We start from the raw sequence: 27,898 nt of genomic DNA on the forward strand, positions 1-27,898 counted from the left end.
GCACTGCTCACAGATTGGGAGGTTGTGAGTGGGGGAGAGGTTGATTCTTCCCTTATTAAGAACTCTCCTGGGAATTCTGCTAAGATTTGGTATTGTTTTTTTATGAGATGCTTTATTCCGTATTACTGAAAGTGTTTCCCAAAAAATATTCCCAATTTTAATGAATATCAGTGCAACTTTCTTGTCAGCTTCTTGAAGGGAAAACAAAGTATGCGTATAGCTATTTGTTTTTTAATCGTTTGCCATCAGTGGGTTGCTGCCGCTGCATGTCTGATGTCTCTTCCCCCCTCACCTTTAACTCCACCTGGCCTCCTTAATACCTCTGTATAACTATGCTCAATAACAAGCTGGGATGCAGAAACACACACAAACACTTTTGTAGATTCCTGTATTGTCACCACCCTCATATCCAGGATGCAGCAATGATGTTTACAATGTCCAGGATTCAGATCTAAATCCCAGAAGTTGCAGTGTCTCAGCTTTTCAAGACACACGTCTCCCCACCCTCACAAAAATACACACCACTCCTGCAGAAAAACCTGTTCCCTTCTGGCCCTGTGACATAACCCAGCTACCAGGATACAGGGGAATTTTAGTTTCCTGCAGATGTTGTTCCCATCCCTGGACACCAAAAAGTTTCCACAACGACCTCCAACTCCCTGGAGCAGTCACTTCAAAGCTTGTTCTTGTGTACTTGTTGTTTTCTCTGCAAGGCATGTAGGGGACAAGACTCTGGGGACAGTCTGGGGATGTTTCCCTCAGCCCTCCTGCAGCTGCCCCCCTCCCTGCGTTCATGCGGTATGGTCTTGCACCCATTTGCAAAGCCTCCTAGCATAATAGACGGGGCCAACTGTGGAGAAACTTTTATCCCGGAACCGAAGGGTCTTCCAGAAATGCTCCATCTTCTTGCGGAAGTTGTAGACTGTGAACAGGTCAACGATACCTATGTAATAGCGATAGTCAGGACCATCGATCACGTGCAAGGCATTCCGCGTGTTGGGAAGGAGCCGCCTGTTCTGGGCCAGGTGGAAGAGTGACTCCGCCAGATGGTTGAAGGTTTGGGGATGCCCACCCTCCTCTGTTCCAACAGGACACTGGGCGGTCGGGTCGAAGTTGATCCCATGGAGCACGTAAGGAGCCAAGACTTCCTGCATGAAGGTCTCGCTTCCCCTAGAAGAGTCTGCCTCCTTGTCTGTGTTTGCTTTCTTCTTCAGGTACAGCGCCAGCATGTTCTGGATGGTGTACCTGCTTTCGGGAGAGAGCTTGTAGAACTGGTCCACACTAGAAGAATAGCCATGAGACGTGTGAGACTCCTGCAAGGCGTTCCCAAAGTTCTGGTTCTGGTGATCACTGTTAGTGTCAATCGACCTGTCAGGGGAACATAAGCGCATTTGAAGAGCCTTGCTGGGTCAGGCCAAGACCCATTCAGTCCAACATCCTGTTTGTATAGTGGTTCCTTTCAGATGCCCTTTTTTGTCGATTCATGACAGTTATATGCAATACTGTATTCAGTACTGTTTGTGCCTGCAAAGCTTTCAAGGCAGACATACTCCTACATTTCCAACCAGTCCCCCCTAACTTCAGCTGAAACCGGGTAACTTTTTAATACCACAAGTGTTATTTAGTGGTGGACCATGGTGTCTCAAATTTCAGGGGAGCCCTGTACGATGCCAAAATTCAGTGCCCCCACGCCTCTTGACGTCCATTAAGCATCATAGTTGTGGTGTCCCCTGTGGGGCCCGCAAGGCTTTGTGCCAGTGTGACCAAACCAGTTGCACTCCCGTAATTCCATCTAAATGTTATGGGGAGGGGGAGTTGTCCCACTTAAGTTGCACTTAGGAGCTCAAGAGAGCCCCTCTGGCCAACAATAATATAGTAGCACAGGGGAAGCATCACAGAACAACTTAGAAAGCAAAATGACATGTGGATGGTCCACCACAATTGAAATATTATTGCATCAGTGACCTGCAAAAATGTCTGCAACAAGTCACTGACTGCAGTAATAGTGCCCTGCTATGCCTTTCACACACGGAGCAACTGGGAAGAGCTTTTGGGGGCCATCCATAAATAAGATAGCATAGAATAAATACCGGTAATTCATAGTGATTATAGTATACTGCATATGTTCTCCTCCACACATACAGGAGGATATGCAAACTTGTATGCAGGGGTATACAAGTTTGTAAATTAAAAGAAAATGTTTTATTTTTAAAAAAATCTCAAGTTCTTGCAGAGGGAGCAGGTAGCCAGAACAGGGGGCCTTGTAAGTGTGTACCATGGCAAAGCAGGCATTGAAAAAAATTCTTCCCCTCTTTGACCGTGTATTGGTTGAAAGGTGTGCAGCTGAGACTGTAACAAAGGAGGCATTGTGATTCTACAAGCCACTGTTATGGCAATTGGAACAGGCTCTAAAGGCAAGGAGGGAGATACTCATCCAGTTAGTTTAAAAGTTGGTGAGAAGTTTCTGCTACTGGAGAACGATGGAGAAACAGTTCGACTGGATGTCAAGGACTGTTTCATATTTAGAGATATTCTTGGAAAATATGTGGACTGAACAGTTCATCTTGATGCACTATCATTAAATTTTCATTATTATTATTATTATTATTATTATTATTATTATTATTATTATTCTGAAAAAGTGTTCAAATGGTTTTGTTCCACCACATAAATAATTTCTTTATTTTTCCAATAAATACAAACTCTCCCAAATTACCAAGCATCATTCTGACTTCAACATAAAAAAGTGTGTGTGTGTGTGTGTGAGAGAGAGAGAGAGAGAGAGAGAGAGAGAGAGAGAGAGAGAGAGAGAAGGTGGTGTGAGAAGCACTTGGGAGCTTTCAGGGCTTGTAGAAGGTTGAGTTGGCTAGTAGAGGGTAGGGAGAAAGTAAGGGCCCTGCCAGACTGGCTTCCCCTATGACAGATACCCCCAACCAACAATAACAACCCCACCGTAGGGCCTCACATGCTTCTGGCAATGATGTTGGCAAGTGCATGGCTCAGGAGCCTCTCGTCCTCATGAAGGGGCTGCAAGCCCACCAGAAGGCTGTAGTCTATCACGCCCAAATCCTTCAGGAATTGTGTGTCCAGCTCAAGCTGAGTCAGCATCCAGGCACGCTGTGGACCTGCATGGATGAGAGATGGGCATATTCGGCCAGTCATGGGTGAAGAGCTGGCAAGATCCCCTGTACTGAGCAGAAAAGCAAACTCTTTGGCCTCCGAGATCTCTCCCAACTCTCAGCAGCCCTCATTAGAGGAATTTTGTCCTGCTTTTGCTGAGCTACAACACAAGAGCACACCCGCAGGTGGCAATAATGTGGTAACCCTGGGGAAGCATTGCAAAGCAACTGATAAAGCAGAATGATGTTTGTGTGGACAGTCCATTAGAAAGCTGCACTATTATTGCACCTATAGCATACTGCAGAATACGGCCCCTCTCCACACAAAAGCATCAGTCTGGGAGGACAGTAGCTTTCATATCAGAGATTGTGGTTTTACATGTTGCCATTTATTTAAGATTATTTACTTATTTCATAAAATTTATACGCTACCAGATTGTAAGGAACATCAAAGCTGTTTACAGAAAGATAAATCCAAAAAAATCAGGAAAAACTTACAATACATTAAACACTGAAGAAGTGAATACCAGAATAGATTAAAACTCCCTCCAGCACATCTAAGCATCTTGTCACAATATGAATTATTTTAGCAAGCATCAGAAAGAGTTCAATGAAGGCACATGATTGATATCAACAGGCAGGGAGTTCCAAAGTGCAGGTGTTGCCACACTGGAGCTCTTACAGGTGTGGAATGGGTACCATGTGGCATCTGTAGCAGTACCAGTTCTGTCCACTGAAGCAGCCAAGTGGGCACATGTAGGTAAACTGGTCCCAAGGGGTTAAGGGTTTTGTATACTAATAGCAGCCCCTTGAACCTAGCCTGGTCACAGATCAGCAACCAGTGCAGATCTCTGAGAAGAGATGTTATATATGCTGACAAGGCCTCACTCCTATAAGCAATCGTGCTGCAGCATTCTAAAATAACTAATTGCTCTGTGGCAACAGGCTGCAATGACAACTCTTTGGGGATGCACGGGTGCGCTACAGAATCCCGGATATTTGCACTTTCCGCCTAAGACACCCGTTGTTGGTTTACACACACAGCTCTTCTGTAGAATGCCTGAACAATGTGGGAGAGAACGGATGGGGGCCAGGAAGGTGAGCATCTCCTTCAGGTCCTGAACAGGTGGGGTGGGGGGTGGTGAGACCTACCAAGGCAGATGGTCTTATCAGCAAAGTTTCGATCCTTAAAAACCACAATGATTTCGCTGCCCTTCGGGGCCGGATCTGTCCAGCGGCCCACGTCACATCCTTTAATATCATACCTGCGAGGGGAAAGGAGGGCTGGTCAGTGCCAGAGAGGTGGTCTTCATTCCCTCACCTGTCGTCCAAGAAGGCCTGGGGCATCCCAGCAACAATATCCCCGTGACGTAGGTCAGAAACAAGAGATGGTGACACCCAAGACCACCCCAGTGAGCTTCCTGGCTTAGCAGGGATTTGAACCCGGGCCTGCTGGATCAACACTCCCAACTTGCTTTCAGGGCTCCATTGTTCTTTCAGCAACCCACCTCCCTTTAGAGTAGCAGGCCAGAGAAGAGAACAATTTTTCTAGTGAGAACAGTGGCTTCCGATCTGCAGTCCGAGCAATGCTCAGAGGTTTATGAAGGAGACTCAATAAGATTTGGTGACAATGGACAAACTTCTTTTGCCCACTGCTATACCTCCTTTCATTCCCTGGCAACACACAACTTCGGGGGGGGGGTGTGCACACCAGACATGTCCTGGGGTGTGTGCAGTTGGGCCCAGGTCTTGCTGAGGCCAGGTACCTGCATCTAAGCTGTGGCAATTCACACTTGCTAGAAACAAAAATAAATAAATCCCTGCGCACAGAAACCTAGCATGTCAGGCAGAGGGATGGTAAGCCTTGCTTCAAAGAGCCCAGTCAGGAGATAGGGAATAAGGTCTTCCTCCACAGCACAACCCTCCAGAAGTAATCCCCCCACCCCACCCCCGTTCAATGGGCCTTACTCCGAAGGGCATAAGGAAGTCTAGCCCCAGGAGTGGAGGAAGGCCTTTATCAACAACTCAGATCCACCCCCACCCCCCAGCTAAAAATGGTGCCATTCCTCTCAAACCATGCAAGGAACTCACCGCTCGACAATCTTATCATGAGGGTAGAAGATACTCTGCATGATGATGAAGTATCTCTAGAGGCACAAGCAGAAAACAGCAGCAGGTCAGTCCAGGGCTAAGACCATTCAAGCATGCAGCACTCATGGCAGTGTGCAGTCCCTCCCATAGGATGTTTAATGCTAAGGATGCTTAATGCTAAGACAGAAAGATGGGTGGAAGGCAAGGGGCTTCCTCAATGGGTGGGGAAAGGAGGGACCCCTAAGACCCACCTCTTTACCCTGGCTTTTGACACTTAAGATGTATATTTTTAGGACCCACTTTACTTCTGTAATTTCAACTTCTTGAAATCTATTTTTAATATTCTTTGGGTAATAAATAAATTATAGACCACCCCAACTATGATGCCAAAGTCCTTTTTTTGTGCCCCACAAAGCTTTCAAAATTTGCCCACTTCCCACCCCTCATTTTCAGGGTTTGCTGCTGTAATGCTGTGATGAAAACAAGGCCCCTAAAAATGTGTTGAGTTAAAAAAAAAAAAAGTTTTATTTATTTATTTATTGTACAGCACTTGAAAATCTCTGGATGACATTTAAAAAAAACTCCAAAAAGCAAGACAGGCCCTGCAAAAAGTGAGGTGGGGACAAGAAAACAAGCAAATGTAGGTGCCCGTTCTTCCCCAAGTTAGATAATAAACATAATGGCTTGTAGCCAAATAAGTTCAGAGTAGAACCATTGGAATTAATGGGCCTACGTAAGCCAGACTTGGCAGTTTTAATGGGTCTACTCTTAGCAGGGCTAGCACTGGGTACAACAGCTCAGGTTTTTCAAAATAAAAATGAGGGTGCTAGGAGAGGAGGGGTGATTACATAACCGCCCCCTCCAGGCCTTATTTATAGATGTTTCTGTTGTGGCAATTATCTAACATTCCCTCTAACAGCAAACTCCAGTGTTTGAGTGCCAGCAGGATTGTCTCCAAAACAGGGATATTGAGGAACAAGAGGGAGGTATTTTTAGGAGTGCAGAAGCTGCAACACAGACCCGCCAAGTTTCCCTGATTTAGAGAAGCCATCCCAGTTTCTGATGTGATCCCGGAATGTCCTGCTTTTCCGTCCCTATTTTCATTGCAGAAATGTTGGAGGGTATGGAGTTATCAGACCCCCGAGCCTTCTGAAGGGAATTCTGTATAGGGAAGTTTTTTTTAAAAAAAAAATGTTTAATGTTTTATTATGTTGGAAGCTGCCCAATGTTGGGGCAACCCAATAAGATGTGTGGGGTATAATAGTAAAAATATCATCATGGAATATGGGATGTCCCTATTTTCATCAGAGAAATGTGGGAGTGTATGGTAACAGGGTTAGCTGAAATCAAGAGGTCAGCCATTTCTTCCCACCCCCCACAAAATGCCCTGGGGGTGATGAGTGAACTGCCCTGTTTGAGCCCCCATAACTAGCTTATTTCAAGGCTGGAGCCCCAGCAGAAATATTCCAGTAAGGGAGCTTTGAAGCCCTGCAAAATCTCCTCGCAGGTACTGTATATTAACTGAAGGAGGTGATGACAGGTGACTCCACCTAGGCCCGAAGACCCCCCCCCCCAACCAGGCCTCAAACTGTCCAAAATTCCTTTTCTCTCTTCTAAAAATCCACAGCTAAAGTTTTCCTCTGTTTTCTCACAAGATGCTGTGGCAAAGGCAAACTGTTATTCTTTTATCAGTACGAGAAGGCTTCAAAAAGCTAATGAATAGGCTCATTGCCAAGAATACTCAGGCCTGAGAACTGACTCTTATCTCATTCAGTTGTAACACATCTTGAACACGCTGAACCGCAAGGCTCCTCGACCCACCCCCTTTCCTGGGAAGAGTCCAAAAGAGTCCCAAAGACAGGAGCTTTCTGTTCATGCTCAGGAAACTCACTCAACATGGGGCAGGACTCATGAGGAGGAGGAGAAAGGGGAGGGAACTGGAGGGGAATATATGCTCTGTGCAAATGACTGTGAACCCCGTGCTTGTTTGTGAGTTATCACACTTGCTCCTTCTACCAGCCCGGATGGTAGAAATAAAGCTTTTTCTCTGAAACTATTCCTTGAGTGTCTGTTGACTCCCATTTCCCTTTCCCGGGCACAAAGCTCTTCTCACCCGAGGCTAAAAAGGCTACATTCAATAGCTCACATAAAACCTTACCTTCTTTTCCCGAGGGACGATAATACTGTGGACACCTGTTGGAAGGAAGGGAGAAACACACATCACAGCCAAAGGATTTGGCCTGATCATAAGAAACGTATTACTGCTGCTGACTTAAGGATTGTTTCCATTCATATTCTACAAGCATGTCTTACCCAGGAATTTGACGAGGATGGAGTGAGGGTATCTCTCCATGTGCTCAAGATACTTGGCTAGGTTCGTGAGAAGGAATTGGATTTCTTGCTTACTCTGAGTCTTCAGGAAGAAGCGCTTATCATTGCTGTTTAAGACGGGGAGGGAAGCAGGAATTCACTTATTTGTTTAAATTTACATATCACTTTCTCATGCAAGTATGCCCAAATCAGCTTTCAACAAAACAAAACTGCAAATCAATATATCATCACAACAAAGCTCAAATATGAAATAACTGCATGGGAGGGGATTGGACTAGATGACCGTTGGGTTCAATGAGTTCAAAAGAACCCCCCCCCCAACCCCAACCCCCAACAATCCAACAAATAACTCAGGTTGTTTATACGAACACCATAACATTTCAAAGTCTTCATATAGCAAACTGTCAACCATTAAAATAGAACAATTAATGCAAAATGTAATTAACATTCCAATGTGATTGCATGTCAGTGATATTATAACCAGCAGTAACTGCCTGGCAAGAACTGTATCAACTGGTAGAAAAATTAACAAAGTCCATAAATCTTTGTTCTTTTGCTTTTCTTTATTTGCAATATATTTCATTCATAAACAGTGATTCATAGATAGCATATGTAGAGAGGCTAAAAATTTAAAATGCATGCAATTTTTAGTAGAGTTAGCGCACAGCTTGGAAGCTGGCTGTATACTGAATACATGTTGCTGAACGCAATCTAGTGGTAAAACAATCACACTGAGTGTGGAAAACTTAGTTTATTATAAGAAATACATATTGGATAGTAAACAGTTCCTACTCCAACTAACAAGCTGCAAAGGAGCAGAGCTTGCTCTCTGATCTCAGCAGGAGAGAGAAAGGAAGATGCAGTGGCGTAGCGTGGGTTGTCAGCACCCGGGGCAAGGCAAGTAATTTGCGCCCCCTAACCCGTGGATTTGCGCACCCTAACCCCCAGATGTTGCGCCCGGTGCGGCCGGCCCCCCCTGCACCCCCCACGCTACGCCACTGGGAAGATGTATTCTCTCTGCTTCAGAAGGGACAGGGTAGGGTCAACAACCCTAAGAGCAGCAATCTAGTAATACACTGGTACCTCGGGTTAAGAACTTAATTCATTCTGGAGGTCCATTCTTAACCTGAAACCGTTCTTAACCGGAAGCACCACTTTAGCTAATGGGGCCTCCTGCTGCCACCGCGCCACAGCAGCACGATTTCTGTTCTCATCCTGAAGCAAAGTTCTTAACCCGAGATACTATTTCTGGGTTAGCGGAGTCTGTAACCTGAAATGTCTGTAACCTGAAGTGTCTGTAACCCGAGGTACCACTGTACTGTACAGTCATATCTTGGTTCTCGAACTTAGCCCGTTCCGGGAGTCTGTTCGATTCCTGAAACCCTTCGAAAACCAAAGCGCGGTTTCTGATTGGCTGCAGGAGCTTCCTGCACTCAAGCGGGAGCCATGTTGGACATTCAGCTCCCCCCCCCCCCCAAAAAAAGTTTGCAAACCGGAACACTTACTTCTGGGTTTGCAGCTTTCAGGAGCCGATTTGTTCGACAACTAAGCCGTTTGAGAACCAAGGTACCACTGTATAGGAAAGGCCAACACATGTTAGTTTAAACATGGGTAGGCAAATTACGGCCCGGGGGCCAGATCCGGCCCAATCACCTTCTAAATCCGGCCTGCGGGTGGTTCGGGAATCACCATGTTTTTACATGAGTAGAATGTGTCCTTTTATTTAAAATGCACCTCCGGGTTATTTGTGGGACATAGGAATTCGTTCATTCCCCCCCAAAAAATCTAGACTGGCCCTCTGCTGAAAAGGTTTGCTGACCCCTGGTTTAGAAAGACAGTCTGGGAAGTTTGGCGGTACTGCTGTCTATTTGCTTTCTCCTTACGCAAATCCCATCCAGTATGAATGCAAATTGAGTTTCATAAGAGGCAGATCTGGGAAGCACAACTGGTTTGGTTGCACAGGGTGGGGGGGTCTGGGGCACCACAAGGGATGCTGCAACTATGACTTAGAATGGAGCACAAGAGGTGGAATTTTGGCAGTGAACAGGATGCCGCTGAAGTGTGAGACCCATAGATCTGCCACTGGCTGCATTCTAGTAGCTCCAACATAAAATGCATAGGAATTCATAAATATATACAGTGGGACCTTGGGTTACAAGTGCTTTGGGTTACAGACACTTCGGGTTACAGACTCCGCTAACCCAGACGTAGTATCTCAGGTTGATAATTTTGCCCCAGGATGAGAACGGAAGTTGCACGCTGGTGGCATGGCGGCACAGGAGGCCCCCCATGAGCTAAAGTGGTACCTCAGGTTTAGAACAATTTCGGGTTAAGAATGGACCTCTGGAACGAATTAAGTTCGTAACCCGAGGTACCACTGTACTATAAAGTGCATAAAGAACTTATAGAGGCTAAATTTTAAAGTATGGTACATTTCATAGCAGCTTTATCATAGAAAGTGCCCAGAGAAACACCTTCATCAGTGAGAGATGGCTGCTTAAGGCAGCCTTGGCCCAGTTTGGACACCTGCCTTCACACATGCACACACCCCTGTGTTGCAAAATATGAGTCAGCAATATCAATAGCAGCACGATGGCCAGAAACAATTACAACATGAAAAACTTTATGGAGTAAGTCAAAACATCAAAACCAACAAACTGAAGTCTCTGAAAGTCCTTAAATGAATCACGGTGCCAGACTTTAGCCGGCGGAGAGCCAGCTGTGAAGCCTTGTATAATCAGCAAATGTCCAATTCTGATGTCCAACTCTGAACTCTGCTGAACAGTGTTTCCGGATAACAACTACTGTTTGGTTGAATTCTTCATCAGCCAATTAGTTCAACACTTGTAAGTAGAAAGATATGTAATTTCTTCATTAACCAATCTTTTTTTTTGAATAGATATAATATACATGAGAATGAAAAATACAGTGGTGCCTCACAAGACGAAAAGAATCCGTTCTGTGATTCTCTTCGTCTAGCGGTTTTTTTCGTCTTGCGAAGCAAGCCCATTGAAGGATTAGCGGATTAGTGCTATTAGCGGCTTTTAGCGGCTTTTAGCAGCTTATCTGCTGATCGGATCAGCTGATAAGTGGTTTAGCGCTATTAGCGGCTTTTAGCGGCTTATCTGCTGATCGGATCAGCTGATAAGCGGCTTAGAAAAAGGGGGGGAAGGGGAAAAAAACCAGCAGGAACTCGCTAGACATTTTCGTCTTGCGAAGCAAGCCCATAGGAAATTCGTTTTGTGAAGCACCTCCAAAACGGAAAACTCTTTCGTCTAGCGAGTTTTCCGTCTTGCGAGGCATTCGTCTTGCAGGGCACCACTGTACTCTGGAACAGTGTTCATGCGATTATGATTCATTGAAGGACTTTCAGAGACTTCAGTTTATTAGTTTTGATGTTTTGAATTATTCCGTAAAGTTTTTCACATTGTAATTGTTTCTGGCCATCGTGTTGCTTTTGATATTGCTGATTCACACACACACACACACACACACACACACACACACACACACACTGATGGGTTCAAGCCCCACACTGAGCAAAAGACTCCTGCATTCTTGGGGGATTGGACTACATGACACTCGTGGCCCCTTCCTACTTGACACTTCTATGATTCTATGCCCCAGCCAACCCACTGCCTTGTATGAGTGGCAGGGGCCACCAGAGCAGATGGAGGATGAGAAGAGGACATAGAGCAGGGGAAAAGAGCTGTGAGGGGAGGAGAACCCATTCCCTATCCTTTGAACTCCCTGGGAAACTCAACAAACTTGCTGCACCTGGAAATGAGTGTGGAGAATGCAGCTGAATGGGAGACAGCTATAGGCAGTCTGAGGAAGAAGTGACCAGAGGAGGAATGATCCCTGGGAGGAGCACAGAGAGAAGAGATGCCCGGGTGCATCTGCAGCAGCACAGCTGGACGCCTTCACCTGCTCCAGAGGCAACAAAACATGTCTCTCCCATATCAGTCTCCACAGCCACAGCAGGCGCTGTAACTCTCCAGTGGTTTGACTTCACCCCCAAAGACACACTCCTCCATTGTCACCTGAGACAGATGGATGCCAAGAACAACCATGTATTAATGCAACATTTTTAATACAAATGAGCTGTTTGTACTATTGATTTTCGGATGCGGGTGCTGGTGCTGTGGTCTAAACCACAGAGCCTAGGGCTTGCCGATCAGAAGGTTGGCAGTTCGAATCCCCTCGATGGGGTAAGCTCCTGTTGCTTGGTCCCTGTTCCTGCCAACCTAGCAGTTCAAAAGCATGTCAAAGTGCAAGTAGATAAATAGGTACCGCTCCGGCGGGAAGGTAAACAGCATTTCCGTGCGCTACTCTTGTTCACCAGAAGCGGCTTAGTCATGCTAGCCACATGACCTGGAAGCTGTACGCCGGCTCCCTTGGCCAGTAAAGCGAGATGAGCGCCGCAACCCCAGAGTTGTCTGCGACTGGACCTAATGGTCAGGGGTCCCTTTACTATTGATTTACACTATTGAATCCAGTCAGAATAATGCTAGGCTGGATGGACCACGAGTCTGACACAGCACAAAGCAGGTTCATATGAATATATTCATATTATTCCCTGTATTTCCAATGTGCAGGCTGTGTGCTGATGCTTATGTATCTAGAACAGAACCCCCCATCCACAAGAAGACTTGGGAGAATCCCAGAGTTTGCCAATGTACCAAAAAAAACAAACAAACAGCAAACCTTTGGAGGGAATCGTGAATGAGGGTGAGGGCAGTGAAGAGACCGACTCAAAGTAGTCCAGTGAGAACTGAGCATGCTCAGAGTGCATGGAAGGCTCACGGATTGTTGTGGGGAGGGGCAACCAAAAGCCAGGGAAGCAGGGCAGGGGAGATATGCTGAACAGCAGCAGGACACGCTGCAGCTCTTTATTGCAGGTCTCACATGTGTCTTTTCTTGCTGTGGACAAGATATTTCTCTGACCTGAGGAAGAAGTCAGCCGTGCTTTTAGAGTTGCTGATGAACTGCAAGTATGAGCTGTCACAAGTCAGTGACCGTTGGTAATCGACATCCACCATGCCAAGAAATTTTCGGAACCGGGTAAAAGCAGGAGCAGCGTATGTCCTCATCTCAAAGCCCTGCCGGGAAGCAGAACTGAGGTCAGTGCAGAGAAAGGGGCGGCCAGAATGCTCAGCGGGCCAAAATTCTGCCCTTCTGGTGGAGAGCCTTACAGCTGAGCAGAGTCCCTGATAGGGAGGGAATGATTCAATTCAGTTCCCATTTCAAGGCAAATATATCTGCTTCACACTTTTCAAAGCAATATGTGGGAACTGAAACACAGCAAGCCTTCAAAATGTGCTCATCCAAATCACCCATTGCTAAGTTCTCCAGCCAAGTAACATGTGAAAAAATGCACATTAAAAGTGTGCTTGAAATGCACATATTTGTGATAATAGACACAACATACATTATATTAGGAGGAAATTGCTTAGCATAAAATGTGTTTATATGGGGAAATCACCGTATTTTTCGCCCTATAGGACGCACTTTTCCCCCTCCAAAAATGAAGGGGGAATCTGGGTGCGTCCTATGGGGCGAATGCAGGCTTTTGCTGAAGCTTGGAGAGCGAGAGGGGTCGGTGCGCACCGACCCCTCTCGCTCTCCAGGCTTCAGGAAGACATCCGCAGCGTGGGGAGCCCTGCAGGAGTTCCCCGCAAAGCTCCCCACGCTGCGGATAGCAGCCTGCCGCCCGGCGGGCAGGGTGCCCTGAAACAGAGCACCCTGCGCGCCGGACAGACATCCGCAGCGTGGGGAGCCTTGCAGGAGTTCCCCACAAGGCTCCCCACACTGCGGATAGCAGCCTGCCGCCCAGCGCGAGGGGCGCCCTGATGCAGAGCGCCCCTCGCACCGGGCAGACATGGGCCAGCCCCACAAGCTCGGGGGACAGCAGGGAGGCACAGCGCCGCCATCCCGCTGTTCCTCGACCTGGTTCGGTTTCCCCGACCTGCTTTTGGGGGGGAAATAAAGGGGGGAAATTTCCTTTATTTCCCCCTCCAAAAAACTAGATGCGTCCTATGGGACGGAGCGTCCTATGGGACGAAAAATACGGTACATATATTGACATGTGCTCACTTCAGTCTACTTCAGTTTCTGGAATTGGCAGTGTTACATGTGCCACATAATACTCATTCAGCATTTGTAAGAAATCTATCTTTTAGTCTAGCAGCACCCACACTTTGGAACTCCCTGCCTAATGCTGACATGTGTTTCAATTTGTGTTTACCAAATTGTTAAGTTGTGGGCGAACATAGCAGACGACACAGCAATTTCTCCAGAGCAGCTCTTTATTCGTAAGCTGGACAGAACTGAACAGCAAACAGCTCAGCCGGCCTGCTTTTATAGGCAGCCAGCTGTCAACATTGTAGCAACAACAACCCAGGGTTTCCCGCCTAAAATAACTGACGTGGACCTGAGTGAAAACTATCTACAGTATCCCCCTGCTGGCCCAGGGTGAGAACTTCAGTACATAACACAAATTGTGCTTATTGCTGATTTTTAATGTTATAAATAGCTTTCTAAAATTGTTTTTACTGCTAATTTCATTCCTGAATTTCATTCTTTTTGTATACTGCTCTGAGGTGTTTTGTTTTTTTAAAATTTGTATTCCTCCCTATACCCGTAGATCTTAGGGCAGTTTCACAACAAGCGTTATGAAATAGTAAATAAATTAATAAGGAGACATGTGTGCTCACATGCTGATGAATTTTCATGTGAAGAACTGAACCTAATGCTGGAAAAAGGAGAAGTGGAGAGAATCTGGAATGTTGTACAGATCTACCCAGCCCAAACCCAACTTGTGCTTGGGAAGTTTCCTTTGGGGACCCCCCCCCTTCAAAGGATGCCTACCTCGTGCATCTGCCTGAGGACTGCCTTAAACTGATCCTCCCTCAGGACGTCCTGGAGAGAGAAAGAGTGTCAGAACACCCACCCTTCCCCCTTCTTGTCCTCAGAACTCCCAGCAAATGCCTCAGGATTTCCCAGCAAATTCCTCATGTGCTTGTCACCAATAAAATACATCTCTTTACAGGTAATAAAAACTTGAGTCGCTCAGTCATTTCTCAAATGCTGAGGCTGCTGAACAAACTCTTGCACTGGGTTGTTGTTTAGGGGGTATTGCATGCGGGGTTGTTGCTGTTAATTTTATGTGTCGCTATTTTAGATCAGTGGCTCTCAGAAGATGTGGTGCACCACAATGGCGTAGCTGGAGTGGGTGGCAAGGTTGGTGGAAAGATTCAAGGCCAAGTGTGTGCTCAGAGGAAACTCCCATCAGCCCTGGCCATTGACCACGCTTCCTGGGGTGATGCGGGTTGAATGTCCAAAAACATCTGGAGGGCCACAGGTTCTCCATGCCCAGTAACAGGGAACCTTTCTTCAGTCCAAGGGCCTCGTTGCTTTCTGAGCAACCTTCAAAGGGCCAGTGAGTAGATGGGTGGGGCTGGGGCAAAACTGGGCAAAGCAAAAATGTCAATACTACCTCTGGACCGTGCAATGTTTGCTCATTATTCTTTGTGCGAAGAAGACATCTTACATGCAGTAGGCTAGTTTCTACATCCACACTCACACACCCTTCCCCATCCTCTATCTAGGCAAGAAAGAGCCATGATCAAGGATGCATCCCAGTGAGGCAGGAACACGCCATGAATGTGCAAAGCAAAGACAGCTAGGAGTGTGACTTGGGGAAGAGGGGTGTGGCCTCAGGATAGTCGTGAAAGCCAGAGAGATAAGCCTGGGGGAGACATTTAGGCCTCAGGCCTCAGAGGTTTCCCACACATGTTACCTATGGATTCACATAGCACCATCTATGCATACCAAGAATGAGGAACCTGCCACTCTTCAACTCTTCTCTCACCAGAGTGGTTCATGCTCTGGTTATCTCCCACTTGGACTACTGCAATGCGCTCTACGTGGGGCTACCTTTGAAGGTGACCCGGAAACTACAACTAATCCAGAATTCGGCAGCTAGACTGGTGACTGGGAGCGGCCGCTGAGACCACATTACACTGGTCCTGAAAGACCTACATTGGCTCCCAGTACATTTCCAGGCACAATTCAAAGTGTTGGTGCTGACCTTTAAAGCCCTAAATGGCCTTGGCCCTGTATACCTGAAGGAGCGTCTCCATCCCCATCATTCAGCCCAAACACTGAGGTCCAGCGCTGAGGGCCTTATGGTGGTTCCCTCACTACGAGAAGTGAGGCTACAGGGAACCAGACAGAGGGCCTTCTCGGTAGTGGCTCCTGCCCTGTGGAACACCCTCCCATCATATGTCAAGGAAATAAACAACTACCTGACCTTTAGAAAACATCTGAAGGCAGCCCTGTTTAGGGAAGCTTTTAATGTTTGATGTTTTATTGTATTTTTAATAATTTGTTGGAAGCCACCTAGAGTGGCTGGGGAAACCCATCCAGATGGGTGGGGTATAAATATTAGTAGTAGTAGTTGTAACTCCCGCCATCCTTGTAACTGTAACTCAATTGGCCAGGGCCAATGGACCTTGGGAATCCAACAACACCTGAGGGGACACAGCTTCTTCATCCCTGATGTGGGCCTCTCTGCCCTCTCCTTCCTCATAGCATGGGTTGCCAGCACCTGGGCAGCTGGAGTGGAGGCGTTCACCTGAGAGGAGAGGTTTTCTCCCTCCTTGGTGGGTGGCGCTGCCGCCCTCCCCCTCCATCCCTCTCAGCCAGGCCGAGCAGCACGTGAGTGGCGGTAGGAGAGCTGAGGGCCACTGTCCTCACATATTCTGCTGTTGCCCACCAACCATGGCCTCCCACCACCAGCAAGGCCAACGCCAGGACCACTGAATGGAGATGCCACCGCTCCGCACACAACAACCCCAACTCAGCCTCCTCCTCGCCCTCGGTGGAAGCAGAGGACTCCTCTGTGGCCTGGGTCTCCACCACTGCTTCCGCTCATGCCTTGCGCTCCCCTGGCCCTGCCATCTCCATCCTCGACACCTCGCAGGCTGGGCGAGCGAGCCCTCACCTCTCGGCCAGCCCAGGAGCCATGCGTGTGGGGCCATCTGAGGAGGAGGAGGAAGCACTGCCCCAGCCTGGGCATGGCTTCCCTCCCTGAGTCTCCAGAAGGCAGCAGTAGCTCAGCAGAGAGCCTGTCATGGGAGCACCTAGTTCAGGAGTAGGCAACCTAAGGCCCGTGGGCTGGATGTGGTCCAATCGCCATCTTAATCTGGCCCACGGACGGTCCGTGAATCAGCGTGTTTTTACACGAGTAGAATGTGTCCTTTTTTAAAAAATGCATTTCTGGGTTATTTGTGGGGCTTAGGAATTTGATCATATATTTTTTTCAAAATATAGTCCGGCCCACCACATGGTCTGAGGGACAGTGGACCGGCCCACAGCTGGAAAAGGTTGCTGACCTCTGATTAGTTGAATCCCTCTCAGGATTCTGCACCTGGTCCCCCCACACACACTCCTGCCTCCTCTTAATCTTCTACACCTGGCTCCAGATGGTCAACCTTGGGGTTCAAGGGGGAAGTGGGAGGAAAAGTTGATCCCCCCAAACACAAAGTTAGCCCATCCCTGTCCCCAGAAGGCTCCTGTTTCACAGTTGCCAAGGAGGCAACAAAGGCGGGAATAGAACCTGCCCCCTACATCCTGCAGCCCAAACTCACTGTGGTTACTGGGTTATGGATAGCATGATTGACAGACGCCCTGAGCCCCTTCTTTATCATACTGGTGAACTGATAGAGCGGGTGATCCTCGTTGATTTCAAAGAAGCCCAAAAGGTTCCACTGCTGGCGGATTCTCCAGAGGATCCGGTACAGGAATGGGTTAAACCTCCGACTTCTACCTTTAGGTACGCTCTCGCAGTGCTAAAAGGGAAGAAAGGAAGGGGTCAGCAGTGGAAGTCAGTTCCAAAACCAAAGCGTTCCAAAACCAAGGTGTGGTTTCCCAGAAAGTAATGCAAAATGGATTAATCCTGAAGGGTCACCAGCTTTTTAGTGTGAATTTCTACCGGTATATGTATTTTTGTAAGCAATTTTGTGTTTCGCATAGTTTCAGAAAGTGCACGGTTTAAATGCAAACTGAATCAGATTTCTCCCCCGCTGCTGATATTCACTGGGTGATGTCTGACAGAGTGTGGTGCAGCTGAATGTTGCTCAGTGCTTGGAGAAAAGGGCTGGAGTTTCGTTTCTATCAAATGGCCCAGGTCCAGAATCTGTTACAGCTGCTGTAGCAGGTGATAGTATATTGATGTATACATTGCCAGGTAGCCTACAGGTGAAGAGGTGCAAAAAAAAAAAAGTGTATGTGAAAGGATATCATTAGGATAATCTGCTCACTGTATGTGTCAAGAATGTTTGTGCAGGAAAATAATGCAGCCTTGGACCAGTTTTGTAGAAGGTAGACGCTGAATTATTCCTGCTGAATCAGGCAACCAGCTCTGATTAGGCAGGCATGCTTTTCCTCTGAGAATGTGAATTTATATGCATGTGTACAGAAGTATACCTAGACTCCCTTGCGCCATTGGCAAGGCAATTTAACAGTGCCCCCCCAGTCCCTTACACCCTGGGCAATCACTGGCTCTTTCTGTACAATTTTTGCATCCCCTGGGTCTGCACTGTTGGTGGGGGGCAACCTAGCCAACCCCTAGTTATGCCCCTGCATGTGTAAAACTAAGGTGGGGTTTTGCCTTTCTATAAGCATGTATAACTTATGGGCCGGTGGAATCTGCTTTTGTGAGTTCCTCAGTGGCCGCTCTTGTTCTGAACAAACTAAAGCTGTCTTAAACATCATAAACTGAAGAAAATCCACTACAGCTTTCTCCAATCTATGGATCTCCAAACGTTCTTTTTCTGGGGCTTGAAAGGTATATAAGGTAAGAATAAATTCCTTGGCAATATCTGATTCACCACATCACGACTGAATTCATGGTTTGCCACTTATCTGATTTTTTGGTAAGACTGTTGGCCAGTAATTTCTGCTGCAAATGTTGTTGAATGGATTCCAAATGATAGTCCCAAGATGTAACATCCTTTGCTAATATTAATGTACCAATGAATTTATTCATTTAACAATATATACCGTATATACCACTTGAATGCAGTAAAACCTCTACGCAGTTTTAAAAATATTAAAAAAATTTAAGCAGGTGCTGAAAAGTATACAGTGGTACCTCGGGTTACATATGCTTCAGGTTACAGACTCCGCTAACCCAGAAATATTACCTCGGGTTAAGAACTTTGCTTCAAGATGAGAACAGAAATTGTGCTCCAGCAGTGCAGTGGCAGCAGGAGGCCCCATTAGCTAAAGTGGTGCTTCAGGTTAAGAACAATTTCAGGTTAAGAACGGACCTCCAGAACGAATTAAGTACTTAACCCGAGGTACCACTGTATAGTGAAAGAACCTGTCAGGTGTCAACAGGCAGGGAGTTCCAAAGTGTAGCTGCCACCACATTACAAGGTCTGTTACTCACAAGTGCAGAGTGAGTCTTCTGGGGCACCTGTCAGTGCCAGCTCTGTAGATCAATGCAGAATTCTATTATTTGTCCTGATTTTATCCCAGATTCAGTCCTCAAAAGGACTAAATGAATCATAGAATCATAGAGTTGGAAGAGACCACAAGGGCCATCGAGTCCAACCCCCTGCCAAGCAGGAAACACCATCAGAGCACTCCTGACATATGGTTGTCAAGCCTCTGCTTAAAGACCTCCAAAGTAGGAGACTCCACCACACTCCTTGGCAGCAAATTCCACTGTCGAACAGCTCTTACTGCCAGGAAGTTCTTCCTAATGTTTAGGTGGAATCTTCTTTCTTGTAGTTTGGATCCATTGCTTCATGTCCGCTTCTCTGGAGCAGCAGAAAACAACCTTTCTCTCTTTTTAAAAATATTTTATTAAATTTTCAAACACAAAATAAAGAGTAAACACACAAGATCCTTTCACCAAAAAGATGACAAACAGAAAAGCAAATACAAATACACCAACAAACAATATAGAAAGAAAAAATAAAGAAAAAGAAAAAACACCCAACTGTTCAAAACATTTTTTATATAACTAACGGACTTCCTCACATCTCCCCTACCCTGCGTTCTTTGTAATAAAAAAACACCAGCAAATTATTGTCTTGTTTCATACCTTGTTTGTACTTTTCAAATGTTATATTTCTAAATTTAAAGTAGTTTTTGTCAGTTATTTGCACCTTAAATTAAACATAATATTACTTTAAATTTCAACCTTTTCTTACTTATAACTTAATTTTCTGTATCTCAAAATCAAATTACTGGAGCCGTATTTTTCTAGATCGTGCAATTTCTTAACATTCATACAGCTTATATTGTTTTTGTAAATAGTCCTTGAATTTTTTCCAGTCCTCTTCCATTGTTTCTTCTCCCAAATCTCGGATTCTGCCAGTCATTTCAGCCAGTTCCATATAGTCCATCAATTGCGTCTGCCACTCTTCCAGTTTGGGCAAATCTTGTGTCTTCCAATATTTTGCAATAAGTATTCTTGCTGCTGTAGTCACGTACATAAAAAAAGTTCTGTCCTTTTTTAACACTTTCTGGCCGACAATGCCCAAGAGGAAGGCTTCTGGTTTCTTAACAAAGGTATATTTGAATACCTTTTTTAACTCATTATAGATCATTTCCCAGAAGACCTTCACTTTTGGACAGGTCCACCAGAGGTGAAAAAATGTCCCTTCAGCCTCCTTACATTTCCAGCATTTATTATCAGACAGGTGATATATTTTTGCAAGCTTGACTGGGGTCATGTACCACCTATATATCATTTTCATAATATTTTCCTTCAAGGCATTACATGCCGTGAATTTCATTCCGGTGGTCCATAACCTTTCCCAGTCCTCAAACATAATGTTATACCCAATATCCTGAGCCCATTTTATCATGGCTGATTTGACTGTTTCGTCCTGAGTGTTCCATTTAAGCAGCAAGTTATACATTCTCGAAAGTACCTTAGTCTTTGGTTCTAGCAATTCTGTCTCTAACTTCGATTTTTTCACCTGGAATCCTATCTTTTTATCCAATTTAAAAACCTCTTGAATTTGAGCGTAATGTAACCAATCTCGCACCTTATTCTTTAATTTTTCTAAGCTCTGCAACCTCCAATTGTCTCCAATTTTTTCTATTATTTCCCAATATTTTGGCCAGCCGGCCTCCATATTGAGTCATTTTCGGGCCTTAGCCTCCATTGGTGATAACCATCTCGGGGTCTTGTTTTCTAATAAGTCTTTGTATTTTGTCCAGACAATAAAAATTGCTTTTCTGACAATATGGTTTTTGAACCCTTTATGAACCTTAACCTTGTCGTACCACAAATATGCATGCCATCCAAAAGCATTATTAAACCCTTCCAGATCTAGGACATCAGTGTTCTCTAACAGTAACCAATCCTTCATCCAGCAGAAGGCTGCAGCTTCATAATATAACCTTAAGTCCGGCAGGGCAAATCCCCCTCTTTCCTTTGCATCAGTTAGAATCTTAAATTTTATTCTGGGCTTTTTGCCCTGCCAGACAAACTTGGAAATATCTTTCTGCCACTTTCCAAAACATTCCACTCTGTCCACAATCTGTAGGGTTTGAAACAAAAACAACATCTTTGGCAATACATTCATCTTTATAGCTGCAATTCGACCCAACAAGGAAAGTTTCAATCTTGACCAAATTTCTAGATCCTTTTTAATTTCTAACCAACATTTTTCATAGTTATCCTTAAATAAGTTCAAGTTTTTAGCAGTCAAATTTACCCCTTGGTATTTCACCTTCTTTACCACTTTTAGATCTGTCTCTTTCTGAAACCTTTCTGATTCCTCAGTTGTCAAATTCTTTTCCAAAACCTTAGTTTTTTGCTTGTTCAGTTTGAACCCTGCCACCCGACCAAACTCATGAATTAATTCTAAAACTCTTTTCGTACTAGATTCCGGCTCCTGTAATGTTAAAACCAAGTCATCTGCAAAGGCTTTCAGTTTGTATTGTTTCACTCCGACCTGTATTCCTTGCACCAACCGGTCCTCCCTAATCATGTTCAAAAGCACCTCCAGGACTGAAATAAATAACAAAGGGGATATGGGGCAACCTTGTCGTGTTCCTTTTTCAATTTTAAACTCTTCTGTCACCACATTGTTAACTATCAATTTAGCTTTTTGCTCTGAGTAAATTGCCTCTATTCCATTTTCAAACCCCCGTCCCACTCCCATCCCTTCAAGGTTTCTCTTCATGAACTTCCAAGAAATGTTGTCAAAGGCCTTCTCCGCATCAATAAAAATTAACACTGCTTTTGTATTTATATTAGTTTGCAAAAGTTCCAAAATGTCAATAATGTTCCTAGTGTTATCAAACAAATGTCTACCTGGGAGAAAGCCTGCCTGGTCTTTATGAATTACTTCATTTAACACTTTTTTGAGTCTATTTGCCAAGATATCTGCAAAAATTTTGTAATCCACATTTAGGAGTGAGATGGGACGGTAGTTCTTAAGTTGGGTCTTTTCAGTTTCCAGTTTGGGTATCAATGTTATGAAAGCTTCTTTCCACGATTCCAGCGCCTTCTTCCCCTCCATGATCTGATTGCAGACCTCCAACCAATAGTGGTTGTGTCAAGAAATCTTTCAATGTCTTATAATACTTGGAGGTAAGTCCATCTGGTCCTGGAGATTTGCCTAGTTGCATGTTCTGAATGGCACCCTCAATTTATTGTTGTGTTATCTTATAGTTCAGGATTGTTCTCTTTTCCTGAGATAGTTTCGGTAGCCCATTAATTTTTAAAAATTGATCTATCTCCATCTCTTTTTGCGGCCCTTGCGTATAAAGTTGTTTGAAGTATCTCTGGAAACACTTTCTAATTTCCTCAGGTTTCTGGATATTTCTCCCTTCAATCTCTAGGTTTGTAACCGTATTCAGTTTTTGTCTCTTTTTCAACTGCCATGCTAGCAGTTTCCCACACTTATTCGCTGATTCGAATGATCTTTGTTTCATTTGTTTAATTTTCCACTCAACTTCTTGATTTATCAATTTAGCATATTGTGCTTGGTAAAATTTGATTTCTCTCAGAACCTCCTGTGATTTTGGTTTTGATCTCATTTTTTTCTCACCATCTCTTATCTTCTCTAAGATCTTATCCTTTTTTTCATTCCAAAGTCTTTTCTTTATCGTGTTCTGTTGTATCAAAAACCCTCTCATAACGGCTTTACTTGCGTCCCAGATTATTCTTTTTTCCACCGTAGTATTCAAATTTATCTCAAAGTAATCTTTTAAAGTTTTTTGGGCCTTCTTCACAATCTCCTGATCTCTTAGTAGGGTGTCATTCATTTTCCATCTGAAGGAACCGATTGGAGTAAGTCTCATTTCCACTTTCATAGCGTTATGGTCGGAGCAGGTTTTTGGGCAGATTTCCACTTTTCTGGTCTTAGGTGCCAGCCCTCTAGTTATCCATATTTGGTCGATTCTTGTCCATGACAGATGGGCTTCAGAAAAGAATGTTCCTTCTTTACCTAAGGGGTTCTTTGTCCTCCATATATCAATCAAGTCCATATTGTCAGTTAGTTCAAAAAAGGTTTTAGGTAGTCTGCCGTCTTTTGTTAAATTTTGATTTTGTGACTTGTCCATATTTGTAGAGACCACCCCATTCATATCTCCCATCATAATGATGTTGGTATAGTCCAGATAGTCCAGCATTGTCTCATGCAGCTTCTTATAAAATTCTGATTTCCCCTCATTCGGTGCATAGATTCCTAATATTAAAAACTTTTCTCCTTGAGTCTGTATCTCGATTGCCAGAATTCTTCCTTGCTCATCTTTAAATAAGAATTTTGGTGACAGGCTCTCCTTTGCTTAAATCACCACTCCTCTTTTCTTGACTCTGTCCGATGAGATAAATTCTTGGCCTAATCTTTTATTAATTAACACTTTCCTATGGAGCCTAGTCACATGCGTTTCCTGCAAGCAAATGATGTCCAATTGTTCTTTTTTCAATATATGAAAGATTCTTCTTCTTTTTTCCGGGGAATTCCCGCCATTAATGTTCCAGCTGAGAAGCTGCAGAGTCATCAGAAAACAACCTTTCTCCCTCCTCTATGTGACATCCTTTTATATATTTGAACATGGCTATCATATCACCCCTTAACCTCCTCTTCTCCAGGCTAAACATGCCCAGCTCCCTTAGCCGTTCCTCATAAGGCATCGTTTCCAGGCCTTTGACCATTTTGGTTGCCCTCCTCTGGACACGTTCCAGTTTGTCAGTGTCCTTCTTGAACTGTGGTGCCCAGAACTGGACACAGTACTCCAGGTGAGGTCTGACCAGAGCAGAATACAGTGGCACTATTACTTCCCTTGATCTAGATGCTATACTCCTATTGATGCAGCCCAGAATTGCATTGGCTTTTTTAGCTGCCGCATCACACTGTTGGCTCATGTCAAGTTTGTGGTCAACCAAGACTCCTAGATCCTTTTCACATGTACTGCTCTTAAGCCAGGTGCCACCCATCTTGTATTTGTGCCTCTCATTTTTTTTGCCCAAGTGCAATACTTTACATTTCTCCCTGTTAAAGTTCATCTTGTTTGTTTTGGCCCAGTTCTCTAATCTGTCAAGGTCGTTTTGAAGTGTGATCCTGTCCTCTGGGGTGTTAGCCACCCCTCCCAGTTTGGTGCCATCAATGCAAATATAAGGAGGCAACAGTGGCCTAGAAAACTGTGGATACTCTTTATCAGTGGATAGCATACCATATGTCTTGAAATGCATTCTTGCTCATGAAATATATGCCATTTTCATTTAAAAACAAAAAACAAAAACCTCTCAGTTGCTAAGCTGTGAACAGGGTGAATGGTTAAGCCCCATTAAAAAGGGAAATATTCTGCCAATTGTTGTAAATGGATTTATCTCACAGAAAAGTGGCTCTTATAGGAAATGCCTGGATTGGCTCCAGTGTTAATTCAGCTCAGGCATATTAAAAATAGTGGCCATGACTAACTTAGCTCCACAGTATTTTATTTCAGTGGGTCCTACCTTGAAAAGGGAGTAACACTGCGCACATCCCTTAGTTTTAGCTTCTGTGTATCTTGATATTAGTATAAAATACATTTGTTTGTTTGTTTGAAACCGGGACATACCTGGAGGGTACCAGAGTGGGAAGAGCACCACACCCCATAGTCACCTTCAACTGGACTTAACTGTCCAGGGGTCCTTTCTCTTTACCTGTGCCATCAAATAAATACCATATGCACATGGCATTGTCGTGAGGTCTCATTCCAAGGAAGGGGACAGAAAGATTTAGGGAACATACTGTCACTTATCTGGGAGTAAAGCCCCATTGCGATCAGTGGGACTTTCTTCTGAGTAAACAGGCAGAATTGTCTGGGAGCCCTTTAAAAGGGCCTGGCAGTGCATTCCACTGAGATGTAAGAAACACGGATTAAGAGAGTGTTAGGGGACCCTGAGGGCTGCATTTGCTTCTGGGCAACATTACGAGGGCCACATGACAGTGGTGGGTGGGGGCAAAGGCACAAAAATGGGCGGGGCACTGAATGTAAATATTCCTTTTGTACAGTAGGCTTGTTTCTACACCCACACCCCTCTATCCTCCATTCAGGCAATTGAGAGGCATGTTCAAAGTTCAAGGACACATTCCAGCCAGGCAAAAACACCTGGGATGCACTGTAGGCCCAGTGAGGGGTGTGGGGTAGAGGGAGAGTTCTAAGGGCCAGGCAGAGAAGTGTGGAGGGTGACACTTGACCACTGGGCCCGAGGCTCTGTATTAAAGGATTGATTTGTGGATTCTGAGCTATCACCAGGAAGTGAGCCCACCAATGATGTGGACTGACTCCCACAAGCCTTTCATTTTGTTCAAAACAAGGGAATGTGAATACGAGTCCATTATTGGGGTGTTTTATGGTGTGGGGCTGCCTAGCCTTCCAAATGCTCCCAATAAGTGTCAACTTTGTGACCTGGAGCAAGGGGTATGAAGAAGGATCACAGACATGGTTTTTGTGAGCAAGTGGGGGAAAGTTTCCTCCATACCTGACTTTTGGAACTCATGATAAACGGACGGGTCGTACAGCCACTTCTGAGAGAAACAAGCTGGTGACGACCAGCTGGATTCCAATCTCCCTAGAAACCACGGAACCCACTTGGAGGTTCCTTTCCAAGATGGTAGTTCAGTCTTGTGGCCTTTCAGAGGACCACATGGGAGTTCCATTGCATGAAGAGAAGAAATTGGATCAGGTTCTTGGGCTAAATGACAGAGGAGGCTGGTCCATACGGGTGAGTGTGGCACTGCCTCCACCAACCGCACTTTGCCCTCAGCCAGTCGTCTGTCCATCATGGGCACCAACATATCCTCCAACATTCCACAGATTAAAATAGGGACATTTCTCACACACACACCCAATCGCTCCCTCCCCCATATTTCATCCCACCCACACTGAGCATTTCCTATCAGAAGGGCAAGTGCCACCACCACTACTCCTATGGGACACAGAACACTTGCCCTCCAAAGTCTAGAAGAAGAAGAAGAGGAGGAGGAGTAGGAGGAGGAGGAGTTTGGATTTGATATCCCGCTTTATCACTACCCAAAGGAGTCTCAAAGCAGCTAACCATCTCCTTTCCCTTCCTCCCCCACAACAAACACTCTGTGAGGTGAGTGGGGCTGAGAGACTTCAAAGAAGTGTGACTGGCCCAAGGTCACCCAGCAGCTGCATGTGGAGGAGCGGAGACGCGCACCCGGTTCACCAGATTACAAGTCCACCGCTCTTAATCACTACACCCCACTGGAGAAAACCCCTTAATAGAGATTTTATTTTTTGGTAGATTTACAAAAAAGAATAGATTTTACAAAGGGGCAAGATCAGATCCACAAAGCATTTTTTTAAACATCAAAACTCCTTGCACTCTGCTCCCCCTTTCTCCCCACCCAGGGCGGTCCTGCCCTCTGCCTGCCCCTCAGAGCTGGTGTGTCACACAGGGCAGGGCCTTAGCGGCAGCAGCCCCTTCTCCTCCTCACCTGCTCTCTAGCAGTCGCTGTGAGCTGCCCACAGGAGAGGAGGAGGGAGGAGAATGGCTGCAGCAGCCATGGAGTGGTAATGTGATGCTGCTTTGCAGCCACCACTACCGCTGCTGCCACTTAATAATAATAATAATAATAATAATAATAATAATAATAATAATTTATACCCCAACCTCCCCGGCCAGAGCCTGGCTCAGGGTGGCTAACATCAATAAAATCACAGTAAAAACATAATAGGGGGGAAAGAGAGGGGGGGAACAACCAATTTAAAATACAGGTTAAAATGCAATTTAAAATACAGCCTCATTTTAAAGTAGCCAATAAATCAAGACCATAAGGGGAAGGAAACATAAGGGTCAGACCGAGTCCAAACCAAAGGCCAGGCGGAACAGCTCTGTCTTGCAGGCCCTGCGGAAAATGTCAAGTTCCACAGGGCCCTAGTCTCTTGTGACAGAGCGTTCCACCAAGTCGGGGCCAGTGCTGAAAAGGCCCTGGCCCTAGTTGAAACCAATCTAACCTCCTTGAGGCTTGGGACCTCCAAAAGTGTTGTTATTTGTAGACCTTAAGGACATGTGCCACCACCACCTCCTCCTCCCTGAGCTTGTTCGCAGCAGCACTGGCAGGGGAAATAGGGACATTCTGGCATCAAGTCAGAAGTCAGAATGACTTTCGTAATTCTGGAACCATCCCTGGGAAATTGGGACACTTGGGAGGGTATGCACTGATGGTCTCCAGGCCTTCTAGTGGTACCAGGTCGGGAGCACCCCAGATTTCACACCTGATACCTAGGGGTGGCCCCAGGTAATATCAAGGGAGAGGCCACCGATTATGTCACAGCACTGGAGGCAGAGGTTAACTGGGGGAGGGGAGGGGAGGAGGGCAGGTCCCATTAATGTTCATGCTATTGTCTGCCACCAGCTCTTGCCCACTTGGAGATTCAAACCTACCTGCCATGTGAAGGGAGCCGGGAAAACTTGGATACCTCAGGTCATACCAGGAGGCCTGGCAAACTTGGGGCCTTCCGTGCTGCAGTTCCAATAGGTGCCAACCACTGCTGCCAATTTACTATGCTGCTTTAGCCTTTGCACCAGGGGTAGGCAACCTGTGTGTGTGTCTACACGTCTGACAATCATCCATGGAAGCCCTCCTCCATCTGGAATGTTCTTAAGAGTCCTGTATTTCAGTCAAGTGCATACCAGGACTTTAGGATGGCACAATCAGAGTGAATTAAATGACTCTGTTGGCCTAGCACAATACATCCACTTTTTAAAAAGAGCCTGACTTTTTGCAGCTAAAAAACTGATGGGAAAGGCATTGAAAAGTGTGGAACAAAGATGTGTAAACACCCTAAAGCAGGGGTGTCAA

General features: G+C 45.4%; 1 protein-coding gene and 1 pseudogene across 2 annotated transcripts; one reads left to right on the forward strand and one right to left on the reverse strand.

Annotated features, from left to right (window-relative positions):
* Nucleotides 1–371: 371 nt before the first annotated feature.
* On the reverse strand, nucleotides 372–25,660 carry PIP5KL1 (phosphatidylinositol-4-phosphate 5-kinase like 1). Its single transcript, XM_081179784.1, has 10 exons — nucleotides 25,549–25,660; nucleotides 17,195–17,395; nucleotides 14,412–14,462; nucleotides 12,489–12,643; nucleotides 7,524–7,648; nucleotides 7,369–7,403; nucleotides 5,211–5,266; nucleotides 4,272–4,384; nucleotides 2,966–3,125; nucleotides 372–1,368 (listed from the first exon to the last, which is right to left on the reverse strand). Exons 1-10 carry the CDS (start codon nucleotides 25,564–25,566, stop codon nucleotides 792–794), a joined length of 1,491 nt encoding a protein of 496 aa, XP_081035910.1. The 5' UTR covers nucleotides 25,567–25,660; the 3' UTR covers nucleotides 372–791.
* LOC308579075 (10 kDa heat shock protein, mitochondrial pseudogene) lies at nucleotides 1,377–2,959 on the forward strand (annotated as a pseudogene). Its single transcript has one exon. The product of its transcript is annotated as a 10 kDa heat shock protein, mitochondrial pseudogene (transcript).
* Nucleotides 25,661–27,898: the final 2,238 nt, after the last annotated feature.

The sequence above is a fragment of the Podarcis bocagei genome, assembly GCF_964188305.1.
Source record: "Podarcis bocagei genome assembly, chromosome: Z".
Classification (NCBI taxonomy): domain Eukaryota; kingdom Metazoa; phylum Chordata; class Lepidosauria; order Squamata; family Lacertidae; genus Podarcis; species Podarcis bocagei.